The 13529-nt window shown below is 41.9% G+C and overlaps 1 protein-coding gene across 7 annotated transcripts in view; it reads left to right on the plus strand.

Annotated features, from left to right (window-relative positions):
- The window catches only part of EXOC4 (exocyst complex component 4), a 606961-nt gene that overhangs the window by 49625 nt on the left and 543807 nt on the right, over positions 1 to 13529 (plus strand). For all 7 annotated transcript variants that reach the window (XR_012156857.2, XR_012156858.2, XM_073328862.2 and 4 more), the window contains exon 4: positions 12641 to 12825. Coding sequence is in view for 5 of the 7 variants with exons in the window: in XM_073328862.2 (XP_073184963.1) it covers positions 12641 to 12825 (185 nt within the window). In the remaining 2 variants the exon portion in view is untranslated. The remainder of the gene's footprint in view (positions 1 to 12640; positions 12826 to 13529) is intronic.

Consider the following 13529-nt stretch of genomic DNA (forward strand, 5'->3'; position numbering starts at 1 on the left):
TGGAGGTTGCCATTAAGATTTTGTGCTAGAGTACAAGTGAAGAGGGAGGTAATAGTTCTACAGAGCAGGAACGCAGTGGTTTCTCTCTCTGTCTCTGGGAATCAGCCTCTTGATTCTTTCAGTCCCAGTCACTTCATGACAGAAAGTCATTGTTGAATAGGAAGTTCAGTAGGAACTAAAATGATCTGGGGCGGCTGGTAGGATTGCAGAAAGATTTGAACGAGCTAAATTTGTCTAGCTGGGGAAAGAGACCGCTTCTGAGGGACACAGACCTTAACATGTTTGTAAAATTAAGGTGGAAAAGCAGTTAGAGTAGGACATGGGAGGTGCCCATACTAGTGCTAACAGGCAAATGCAAAAGGGAAAATTTAAGTTGAATATTAAGCAAAATAACCTGCTGGCGAGATCTTAGTAGTCTCCCAAGGGAAGTGGCATTAGCACCATCATTTGGGACATTTTAAAACTAGAAGTATTATAACAACAAACACAGTCCTGCATTAGTAGGGAGATTGACTGTGTGATCTGCTAGTTCTCTTTGATCTCTAACTTCTCTGATGTTATGAAACTGGTTGGCCCGTTAACCGAAGAGTTGACTCACCCCTTAATTCTCAGGAGGTAAACAATGGAGTGTAATGGCCTTTTTAGATGACTCCTTAAAAACTGAGCTGCCCACTGTCCTCATTTTTCTTAACCACTGTGCACCTTCCTTCCCACTTTTGTGTGGTGTGATTGGTCATTGCTTGTTTCTGCAGGGGTGGCTGCATTTCAGTGCTGCTGTCTGAATATAAAGCTCTCTGGAAGCCTTTGATAAAAGGTGCTGTATAAATTCAAAGTATTATTTACTCATTGATTTGCAAGCATGTTCGTAATATATCTGCCTTGTTTCCCTTTTCCATCAAACTTCTGTTCTAACGTTGTCTGCTTGAATCAGGATGAAGGTATTTCTCCCTTCTTCTGCATGCCTGAGCATTGCCTCCTGTCGTAGGTTAATCATAGAATCATAGAATATCAGGGTTGGAAGGGACCCCAGAAGGTCATCTAGTCCAACCCCCTGCTCAAAGCAGGACCAATTCCCAGTTAAATCATCCCAGCCAGGGCTTTGTCAAGCCTGACCTTAAAAACCTCTAAGGAAGGAGATTCTACCACCTCCCTAGGTAACGCATTCCAGTGTTTCACCACCCTCTTAGTGAAAAAGTTTTTCCTAATATCCAATCTAAACCTCCCCCACTGCAACTTGAGACCATTACTCCTCGTTCTGTCATCTGCTACCATTGAGAACAGTCTAGAGCCATCCTCTTTGGAACCCCCTTTCAGGTAGTTGAAAGCAGCTATCAAATCCCCCCTCATTCTTCTCTTCTGCAGGCTAAACAATCCCAGCTCCCTCAGCCTCTCCTCATAACTCATGTGTTCCAGTCCCCTAATCATTTTTGTTGCCCTTCGCTGGACTCTCTCCAATTTATCCACATCCTTCTTGAAGTGTGGGGCCCAAAACTGGACACAGTACTCCAGATGAGGCCTCACCAATGTAGAATAGAGGGGAACGATCACGTCCCTCGATCTGCTCGCTATGCCCCTACTTATACAATGTTCCAGTTACTATTAGTCTTTAGTCTTGATTCATTCCTTATCCTTTTTGTTTGTGTGTGGCAATTCCTATTAGTTTTTCTCTCAGCATGATTTTAGCCATTTCTGAAATATTCTCTTAGGTAAGATCTTCATTAGCACTGAATCTTTTATAACTTTTCATTTCTGCTCTTAACTTGTTAATGTTACAGGGTCAGTTTTGAACCGTTGGAAAAATTTCTTTTGAGACCAGCATGCAATACATTTCTGGTTTTTCTCACCCCACCAGAATTGACCCACCGATGGGCTGCGTGCGGGGTGTCTGCTGATTTTCACCTCATAGGATAAGAAATAGGCTACAAAACCCAGCAGGAGTGAGTGAGGGAGAAAGATGCTTGTTTCCTCTTGCTTTTACTGTTACCCTGTTCTGTGTCTGTCCCAACCCTGAACAGCACCAAATTTCTCCTCTCTCTTGCTTCGCAACCTCCCACAGTGTTCCTTTCTGAGGTAAAATCTATTCCATTTCAGAGCTGATCATAGAATCATAGACTATCAGGGTTCGAAGGGACCTCAGGAGATCATCTAGTCCAACCCTCTGCTCAAAGCAGGACCAATCCCCAATTAAATCATCCCAGCCAGGGCTTTGTCAAGCCTGACCTTAAAAACTTCTAAGGAAGGAGATTCTACCACCTCCATTGGTAACGCATTCCAGTGTTTCACCACGCTCCTAGTGAAAAAGTTTTTCCTAATATCCAACCTAAACCTCCCCCACTGCAACTTGAGACCATTACTCCTTGTCCTGTCCTCTTCGCTGTGATCGCTGATCGCTGTGGGGATAGATGAAGCAGCAGCCAGGCACACATCAGTGAATTTTACTAACCTCAACCTCCCTCTCCTCAGCCCATCCTCCACTCAGCATCATGCCATGTCTCTAATCCCGCAATTCTTTTTCCGTGAATTTTACTCGCAACATGTCATTTTTGGGTCCCCCCGCCAGGTAGGAAAAGCTTGAGAATCACTTATCTGATATGGGGCTACTCACACACTTAAAGTTATTGCATATGCTTATGCGCTTTGTTGAATCAGGGTCCTAATCATTAAGCTGTTCTCCACATTTTCCCTTTTTTGTCTGATCACAAAATTCTCAGTAGTAAGAGACTATCTGTGCTCATCCACCTTTTCTTGCTGACAGTGGCAAACGTTATAGGTCAGACCCCCCACTGTTGTAAGTCAGGTCTAAATTGATTTCAGTGGAGCTGTGCCAGTTTGAATCTGGCCACACACGTTTAAACCATCTCTTAGTCATTTTACTTTCCTGTCTCCCACAAAATTGAATTTCTTGTTTGTTTTTTAAATCAATTCTCTCCCTTTTAAATGTCAGCATTGTCTTTATTCATATAACTGGGCAGTTAAAACCTTCTAGGTTGCTGATATTTATTTGCCATGTTGTCCAGAAAGTTCAGCTGTCTTTTTCCTTTGTCATGTATTGTGTGTGGCTTGTTTTTTTTTTCTCTTGTGAGCTATCACATTTTTATGCTTTCCATTATCTTTCCAATACCCCTTTCCTCCATATTTTTTCATCCAGCAATTGCTTTTTGTTTTCATGTACCAAGGGGCCTCTGAACTGTGAATAGACTTGTGTCCCAAATATAAACTCAGTGTTCATTCCCTACTCCCATTCTTACCATCCATTATTTGTATTTCTTCTTGCCAAAAGAAGCATCTAAGGAACAGTCCCCAAGCCCAAATTCTTATAAACCTCTAGGAACTGTGACCTCTCTGTTCATCCATCATGTAAGATGGAAAACTAATATTTTGTTCCTTATAACAGTGGTATTCAAACTTTTTAGGCTGTGTACCCTTTTCCAAATAATATAGTCTACTGTTTGCCAGAAGCTGGGAATGGCCGACAGGGGATGGCTCACTTGGTGATTACCTGTTTTGTTCATTCCCTCTGGGACACCTGGCATTGGCCACTGTTGAAAGACAGGATACTTGGCTAGATGGACCTTTGGTCTGATCTAGTATGGTTGTTCAGTGGGGAAGGTTTAGATTGGATATTAGGAAAAACTTTTTCACTAAGAGGGTGGTGAAACACTGGAATGCGTTACCTAGGGAGGTGGTAGAATCTCCTTCCTTAGAGGTTTTTAAGGTCAGGCTTGACAAAGCCCTGGCTGGGATGATTTAACTGGGAATTGGTCCGGCTTCGAGATGACCTTCAGGGGTCCCTTCCAACCCTGATATTCTATGATTCTATGATTCTTATGTTCTACTGCGTACTCCCATCTGAGATAGGCAGAGGTGATGTGTTGCGGAGGGGGGGGGGAGAGATTAGCACGCAGAGTCATGTGCCCCCCCCCCGCCTCTCCCAGATTTCTGCCTTCCATTTAGAAACAGCTTCTAGAGTGGGGGACGTGGAGGAACATTTGTGGGGGCGAAGTGGTGATGCCAGGCAGCTTGGGCCAGCTCCATATGGCAGAGCTTGGGGAGGGAGTGCCACCTTCACCCCCGACTCACCTCAGCAGGCCATGGAGCTTGTCTGGGTGGAGGGGGTGCAACCAAAAATTTTAACTCAAATGGAAAGCTCGGCTCAAAGTTTGAATTTTTCTGCCATTACAGGGCATACCCCAGTTTGAAAACCACTGCTTTATAACATTTCTCCTCCCCAACTCTCATCTCTTAACTCTGTTCCCAAGTGTGAAATTTTCTGAGAAATATGTTTTCTTAAGAGAGCGTTAAAGGTAGATTTAGAGCTGGTTAGAAAACTTAGATTGAAATGAAATTTTGGAGAAAAAAAAATTGGTCACATGACATGTTTCCAGCCATATTGCTAGCGCTCCCATTTCCTTTGATGAAGAGCAGTATGTAGGGACTAAGTATTAATAGTATCCTTAATGTGGGATTTGAGTCACTGTGGTGATAAGGAGGAGGTTAGAAAAAACAAAGCTTGAGGGGAGGGGAATCTAATGTCTGTTCTTTACTGACACTAGAGCTGGAAGAAAGTAAGTCCTGTCATCTTACAGACCAGCTGTGCTGCTCCTAAATGGAAACAATCCCATGATATCCCGCGCTCATGGCTTCCCCTCTCCTGAATAGAGCGCTGAATTCCTTGGATCATTCATGGGATAAATTTAGTACTCCACAAAAGCACACTATTTTCGCCATTGGCAACATGAATGCAGAATTTTGAATAAAGTATTTTATAGTGTACTCAGACAGAAGATTTGATAAGTCTTTCAAAATGCTTTTATTATAATCTGGTTGCTTTTGTAATGCCAACATTTACTCAGTAACCTCAATTGTATCCTCTTCTAAGTGTATGGGTATACAGTGGTGGTGGCGGTGTGTCTCAGAGACTATTTTTTGTAAATATTGATGGCTATTGTTTTTTATTGCTATTTCATAAAGCACCTATCTGAAAGAATACCAAAGTCCTTTATCTACATAATACAGACACATTCCTTCACCCTCCTCTGAAAACCAGATACCTAAGAGGTGGGACATGGCAACACACAGAAAAGCTACACCAACATTTTAAGAGAAGAAGTGAAGAATAACAACCAATTCTGAAACTGCAGAGGCAATTTAGATCTGTACACTTGGAGTTTGAACTTGATCACTGAACTCGCTAGGAATAATGCCTCCCCTCTGCCCCCATTTTCCTTAAAGAATGTTTCTGGCCAAGACGTCAGTTTTATGTTTCCTCTGAAAGAAGATTGTAAGACGTTCCTGTTCCTGAATTTGAAAAAATCCAAAACTCTCTCACATTTAACACTTGAAACTTTAGAACAAAAATTGAAGTGCTATTTAGATTGTAAATACGTTGGGGGCGGAGATAAGAACATAACGGTGGCCATGCTGGCTCAGACCAATGGTCCATCTAGCCCAGTATCTTGTCTTCTGACAGTGGCTAATTCCAGGTGCTTCAGAGGGAACGAACAGAACAGGCAATCATCGAGTGATCCAGCTTCTGTTGTCCGGTCCCAGCTTCTGGTAGTCAAAGGTTTAGGAACACCTAGAGCATGGGGTTGCATCCCTGACCATCTTGGCTAATAGCAATTTCATGGAGGACATGTCCATCAATGATCTAATTCTTTTTCGAACCCAGTTATACTTTTGGCTTTCACAGCCTCGCATGGCAAAAAGTTCTACAGGTGGATTGTGCATTGTGTGAAGAAGTACTTCCTTTTGTTTGTTTTAAACCTGCTGCCTATTAATTACATTGGGTGACTCCTAGTTCTTGTGTTATGTGAAGAGGTAAATAATACTTCCTTATTCACTTTCTCCACACCTTTTGTGATTTTATAGGTCTTTATCATATCTCCCCTTAGTCTTCTCTTTTCCAAGCTGAAAGTCCCATTCTTTTTAATCTCTCCTTATATGGAAGCTGTTCCATACCATTAACCATATTTGTTGCTCTTCTCTGTACTTTTTCCAATTCTAATCTATCTTTTTTGAGAAGGCATGATTAGAACTGCACACAGTATTCAAAGTGTGGGCATACCATGGATTTATATAGTGGCATTAGGGTATTTTCTGTCTTATTATCTATCCCTTTCCTGTACATTTAGCAGATGTTTTGAGAGAACTATCCACAATGACTCCAAGATCTCTTTCTGCAGTGGTAATAGCTAATTCAGATTGCATCATTTTGTATGTATAGTTGGGATTATGTTTTCTAATGTGCATTACTTTACATTTGTCAAAATCTGCCATTTTGTTGCCCAGTCACCCAGTTTTGAGAGACCCCTTTGTAACTCTTCTCAGTCTGGACTTTGGACTTCACTATCTTGAGTAATTTTGTATCATCTTCAAATTTTGCCCCTCCACTGTTTACCCCTTTTTCCAGATCATTTATGAATCATCTGGTCCTAGTACAGATCCTTGGGGAACCCCACTATTTGCCTCTCTCCATTCTGAAAACTGATAATTTATTCCTACTCTTTGTTTCCCATCTTTTAACCAGCTACTGATCCATGAGAGAACCATCATTCTTATCCCATGACTCCTTGGTTTGCTTAAGAGCCTTTGGTGAGGGATCTTGTCAAAGGCTTTCTGATAGTCCAGATACACTACATCCACTGGATCGTGCTTGTCCACATGTTTGTTGACCCCCCACACCCAAGGAATTCTAAAAGATTGGTGAGCCCTGATTTCCTTTTACAAAAGCTGTGTTGACTCTTTTCCAACAAAGTGTGTTCATATGTGTGTCTGATAATTCTGAAAGATAGTCTCTTTGTTCTCTGTTTATACAGCACGTAGCACAGGGTGGGGTCCTGGTTCGTGTCTAGGACTCCTAGGTGCTACTGCAATGCAAATAAATAATACTTGTTTCAGGCTAGCACAATGCCAGCATCACAAATTAAAGTATACTACCGATTATCTGAATAGACTGAGGGACATTTATCAAAACTCCCAATTAGTCAAATAAAATTATTGAAAGGGCAGGAGCCATTCAGCAGCAAGGTGGCCTCCCCTGTGGCTGGGGGTGGCTTCTCCTCCTCGCTGTCCCTGTGCTCTGCCCTGTACACTCACTCCCATGACAGTGGGGCTACAGAGGGCTCCTTGTATTGCCATAGTGCTGGTGACACCCAATCCAGGCAGGTGCTGAGTGCAGAGCAGAGACCCCCTGGCCAGGACTCTGATCTTCTAGACCAGGACTGCAGCCTTCCCTTGCATCTTGTGCTTACAGGGATCTGGTGTCATCGACCCTGTGGCAGTGCATGGAAACCTTTCCGCTCCTGCTCGCTCATGCCAGTGACAGCAGAGCTGGAGCAGGCTCCCTGCACTGCTGTAGGCACCATTCAGTAGCAGAGTGGCCTCCCCCAAGGCCAGAGATTTCTCCTCCTCCTCCTCCTTGCAGTTCTGGCCAGAGGTCTTTGCTTTATTATCTGAACCTCTGTTATAGGAATCCCTTCCTTGTTTCCCAGTGTGAGATACATGGGGGACAAGAAAGGGATTCAGATAATGCGGAAGTTTGGATAATAGGGTTTTGGATACATGGGAGTGTATTGCTAATAGCCGTTAGCAAAATGGTTCCTCTCCCCCTTCCCCCTCCCCCTGGTTTCTAAAATAGGTAGATTTTTTTTAAATCCCTGATTTTGAAATATATGTCACAGTTTATTCTGAAAAAGCGGCAAAGAGTCCTGTGGCACCTTATAGACTAACAGACGTATTGGAGCATAAGCTTTTGTGGGTGAATGAAATATAGGTCACAGATTATTCCTGGATAGGAGGATGCCTTGCAAAATGGTTAGTCTTCTTCTAACCAGAAGCCCAGGCAACACTTTGGCCTGGGTTTGTTCTCTTTGCTGTCAACAGAGAGCAGCAGCATCAGGAGTTTATATTAAAAAATATAACTTGAAGATCCAGAAAGTTCAACTGGGTTGGCACCTGGATAGATGTGTTGGGCTCCATTGATTCCTGTGGCAAGATCCACTATGCTTCCTTGCTGGAAGATGGCACCAATCATCAACCAGTGGAGATGTGTGTATTAGCTTTAAAGGGATGGGGGGTGAGGGGGAAAGGGGGCGATCCAACAACAACAAAATATTTCTAACTTACATGGAAAAGAGGAAGACTATATTCAGGTCTAGTCATGATTCTGACATTAAAGATAATTGGCCCTAATCTGCAAGGGATCAAAAGAACTTGCAATACGTTTTTATTAGGAAAGTTGTGCTTATATATTAAAAATAATTTTTTTAGACAAAGGCCGAAACATAGAAAGTTGAGTCCCGCGCTGTCCGTTTAACCCTTGTGAGCTTGGTAAGTATTGTAACCATTCTACGAATGGGATAATATAAAATACAAGTAGTATAAGTGTCATGCCCACGGTCACTCAATGAGTCAGTGATACCGCAGGGAATAAAATTCTAGTATCCTCATAGATTCACAGGTTATAACGCCAGAAGGGACCATTGTGATGATCTAATCTGACCTCCTGCATAGCACAGGCCATAGGACTTCTTTGTATTAACTTCTGGTTGAAGTAGCACATATCTTTTAGGAAGACATCCAATGTTGATTTAAAAATGTCCAGTGATAGAGTATCCCGCACAACCCTTGGTAACTTGTTCCAGGGGGTATTTACCCTCACTGTTTTAAAAAAAAACCCTGCACCTTATTTCTAGTCTGGATTTGTCTAGCTTCAACTTTCAGACATTGGATTTTGTTATACCTTTGTCTGCTAGAGTGGAGAGCCCTCTATTATCACATATTTGTTCCCCACTCAGGTATGTGTAGGTTGAGCAAGTCATCCTATAACCTTCTCTTTATTAAGCTGTATAGATCGAGACCCTTGAGTCTCTCACTATAAAGACATGTTTTCCAATTCTTTAATTATTCTCATGGCCCTTCTCTGAATCTCTCCAACATATCAATGTCCTTCTTGAGTTATGGACACAAGAACTGGACACAGTAGTTCAGTAGCAGTTGGACCAATGTCAAATACAGAGGTAATAGAACCTCTCTACTACTCAACGTTTCCTGTTTACACATCCAAGGATTGCATTACCACAGCATTGCCCTGGGAGCTCACGTTCGGCTTTTATCCATCACATCCCCCTTGTCTCTCTCAGAGTCACTGCTTCCCATGATAGTCCCCATCCTGTAAGTATGGCCTACATTCTTTGTTCCTACATGTATGACTTCACATTTGGCCATATTAAAACGCTATTGTGTGTGCCCAGCTCACCAGAATGTCTGGATTGCCTGGTATCAGCGACCTGGCCTCTTCTTTATTTACTACTCCCCCCAATCTTTGGATCCTCTGCAAACTTTATTAATAATTATTTTGTTTTCTTCCAGGTCATTGGTAAGATTATTAAATAGCATAGGGCCAAGAACCAATACTGGAGGGTCCCCACCAGGAAAAAAAACATCTGCTTGATGATTCCCCGTTTATAATTATATTTTTAGAACTGTTAGCCAGCCACTTTTTAATCTGTTGAATGTGTTCTATATTGATTTTGCATTGGTCTAGTTTCTTACTCACTCCCAGTCCAGTGTTCTAATTATGTTTGATGGGCATGCCAGAACAGAATCCAGCTTGCTCTTCTGTAACTTCATTGGCTTTGAAGTACTAACAGGGGTAAATGCTGCTTTATGTGAGTAAAGAAAAAGGGATTTGTCTTTGCAGCCACACAAGAAGATAGGCTTAAGAAGATGCTGTTTTTTACATAGGGTTTATTCCAACTCCCAGTGAAGTCAGTACGGATCTTTACATTGGCATCAGTGGAGCTGAATCAGACCCGTATTTCATTTTTCTCACCAAAACGGTTCTTTAAATAAAAGCTTTCCCCTTTAGCCTCTTGTGTCTTGGCAATCAACAGTAAATAGGGGTTTACTGAAGTGTGGCAGTGGCTAGGTAAAAGGCTCAAAGCCTGCATAACATTGATCGTTGGCTGTGTTGTTTACCTCTAGAATTCAATCACTGTGAAAGTGGCGTTATCAGGGGCATCACTCTCCAGCATGTCTAACTGCAAATATGAAGTGTCACAAACGCCATTTCCGAAAAAAAATTGCTGTAGTTTTTGCCAAAGAAGAAACGTAAATGTATATGGAAGTTTTTTTTATTCATACAATAAATGATTGACTATTCTATTTGTTTTCCTAAAGCTTTGCTTGAGACTTTTATGTTGATATAATAGTTTAGTTTTGTGCATGGCCTTTTTTTTTAAGCTCGAGAAGAAAAAGAAGAAAAGAGCCCAGCGATGTGAGTGAGAAGTAGAATGTCAGCTTTCAAAATGCCTACTTCTTCTTTCCTCGCTGCATCCCACTCCCTTCCCATTTCACAATCCTTTCCCCAGCTCTGTTTGTTGATTTAGGTCCTCCTGAATTTGTTCCTGATGTGGTGAAATGCTGAGTGTTTGCTGGGCAGTACCTAATACCCCCAGCTTTCATTGAAGTCCTGGGATGTTAAGGACTCAGCACCTCAAAGGATCAAGCTCTTTGGGCAGACACAGTCAACGCACACCATTACCCGCCCTCCCTTCTATCAAAATATGTCTACCTCTTGTTCTCAATGCCTTTTACCTGCAGGGCTGCAGCCACTTCCCTAGCACAGATCAGCAGAAGAGGGAGTCCCATCCAGTCCCTCCTGGCCAAGGGGTGATGTCAGTTGATAAAAGTGGAGGATTCTTAGCTGATTCTTTCCCTTAAGAATAGAAATTTAGTATTTAATTTTTTTTGATGTTGCATGCATTGTCATAGTACCTGGGCACTATATAGAGGTCGACAGTAATACAGACATAAGTTCTACTAAACAGGCCAGGCAGAATAGAATATTACAAACTACAATCATGCACTGATAAAGTCCCCTAACCTCTGGCTGCAGAAACCAAGAATTGGGAAACTACCTGGCTAAGGAGATATGCCTTACGCTGTGCTCCAATGGGCATCAGACCTCCGTTCTCATCCACGAGAGGGAGCAAATTTCACAGGTCTGGACTTCTTGCGGAAGAAGAGAAGTCCAGTTTCTTCTTATAAATTTCTCTATTAATGTAAAAGACTGCAATGGCTGAAGCTGCTTCAGGGCAATTTTGGATTTTGGGGTAAGTAAAGCAGGACATAGTTGGCCCATGAACTGTGTGTATCTGTTAATATTTATTAAGGGATCAGACCTTAGCTTGGCTGCCTGCTTACTAAATCTCCTTGCTTTTCATTTTTAATATCTAACTGACAGGTGTACTGTTAATTTAAATTCTATGTTGTAAGCAAATGTCTTCACTTATTTTACTAACAGCATCTTAGATTATTAAAAGAGAGATTTTAAAAATTCAGTCCCCTTCCATTTATGCTGTTTTATATTTGCATGTCTTTCAGCTTGGATGATGAAAATCTATGGAATAAGTTTCACTTTTGTTGATAGTCACTTTCAGGTTTTTAGTTTTGTGATGTTTAGATTTCAAACATTACAAAGGCGATGGTATATCTCTGAATTCAAAACAACTGCAGAAACATTTCTATTGGTCATAGATTTTATAAAAGCTTGGCTTTACAAAATGTCAATGCTGGGCCAAATGTAAATTGACAGTGTCCCTTTAATCTACTAGTTTGTCATTCCGAGAGGTTTGTGGTCAAATTCATTTTTAGGGCACAACTGAAAATTAGCTAGGGATCTCGTTCTAGCGCACAGCAGGTGTTAGCTGGTCACTCTTGAAATGCATTGGCAGAGTTTTGTGGGAGAGGCTTGCCTGGTGCCTACCTATGTTGTGCCAGCTCAAGCCACTGCCTGTCACTGTATTAAAGTCTCAAAATGAGGGAGAACATTTTTTCATGCTAAAATTGTGTATGTATTAAACCAAAAAGATTAACCTCCTAGAAGATCTTGATAACTCAGAGTACTGTCCCCAGTTCTTACCAGACACTGCCTGTGATTCCCATGTAAATCAGACTTGGTTGGTTTAACAGTTCGAATAGGAGACTCTGAGATTCAGGACTTCTGGGTTCCATTTTCTGCTGTGCTACTGAGTCATTACCTTGCGTAAGTGAACTAAAATCTTCATGTCTTTCCTCTATCTGTAAAATGGGAACGGTGTGACTGCTCTTTGAAGTTTTGGGAGGTTTAATTGTGTAAGGATGTGAGACTATCAGTTTGGCTGGAGTCACTATTAAGAGAGGAGGAAGCAGACTTAAGACCAACTATTCCAGCACAGAACTTTCAAAGCCTTATTACTTGCTAAACCTGTTTCAAGAAGCACTGTGCTCTGGTTTTGTTTAACAATGTTCAGAATAGATTCTCTTTCACGCAAACGTCTGATGAGACGTTTGAAGGTGCTCATGACAGTGATTTTGTTTATATCTATGTCAGTTTTACAAGTCTACTTGTTTTTTAAGAACAAAATTAAAAATATATTTCTCTTATTTTGAATTTGTGTCTGCTTTAAACAACCTTCCGGACAGCACTCACTGCGGTGTTGATATGTACCAGAAAGAACAGAGATAGTTTCTCTTTGACCAAAGGAAAAATGGGCATTGAGGAAGATTTAGGATTAGGAGAGTGGAGCCCACATTTAATATTTAATAAAATTTAGTAACATGATAAATTGTCATATTTCTTGAATTTTCTTTCCAGGTATCAGCAGTGGACTCTTTAGAGGGTCCTCTTCTTCAGGTGGAGGGACTGAGTGATCTGAGGCTAGAGCTTCACAGTAAGAAGATGAACATGCACTTAGTCCTAATAGATGAATTGCACCGTCATCTGTACATCAAATCTACTAACCGTGTGGGACAACGGAACAAGGAGAAAGGGAAAATAAGGTTGGTTTCAGGTAGTGTTAACTCAGCACTTGGGGGTGGGAGGGTGGAGGAACCACTTTCTCCCTTGGTGAGCAGAAGACTTTCCAGAGAGAGTGCTATCATCTTCTGCAAAATCTAACCTCTCATTGGGGTGAATATTTCTAGCTCCACTGGTTGAAAATAAAACCTTCCGATGATGGTCCCTTCTGACTTAAAGTCTATGAGTCTGTTCTGCCTTCTTGAGCCTGCAGACAGACTGCTCCACTGCCGATCCTCAGACATTCCCAAGCTGCAGCCCAGTGAGGACAGACCAGAGTGTTGTCAGTTTTCACTGCTCCTGTTTGTAACCCTGTGGGTAGTAATGACATTGGCAGTCAGGGTAGTTTCACTCTGCTACGTGTTTAGGAATGCTATAAGTAGCAACAGAGGCAGGCAGCTAGAGTCGTTCACTAGGGAGGAGAACACAAAAATAGAGATTGTGGAGGGGTAGATTAGTAGATATTCCCCATCCCTATGCAGTGTTCAGGAGGCTCTGATGGGGTGGTAAGGGTAAGAACAGCGAGAGAGAGAGCATGCTTTCCTCCTCACTTCCAGCAGTCTGAGGGGGATAGAAAACTTCAAACTAATCATACAGCTTCTAGCCGGAGGTCATGAAATTTGAGGTTTTTAGCAGAGTCTACAGACAGCAACTTGAGTGAGGTAACAGGTTGGTGCTTTGCACCTGG

The sequence above is a fragment of the Lepidochelys kempii genome, chromosome 1, assembly GCF_965140285.1.
Source record: "Lepidochelys kempii isolate rLepKem1 chromosome 1, rLepKem1.hap1, whole genome shotgun sequence".
Classification (NCBI taxonomy): domain Eukaryota; kingdom Metazoa; phylum Chordata; order Testudines; family Cheloniidae; genus Lepidochelys; species Lepidochelys kempii.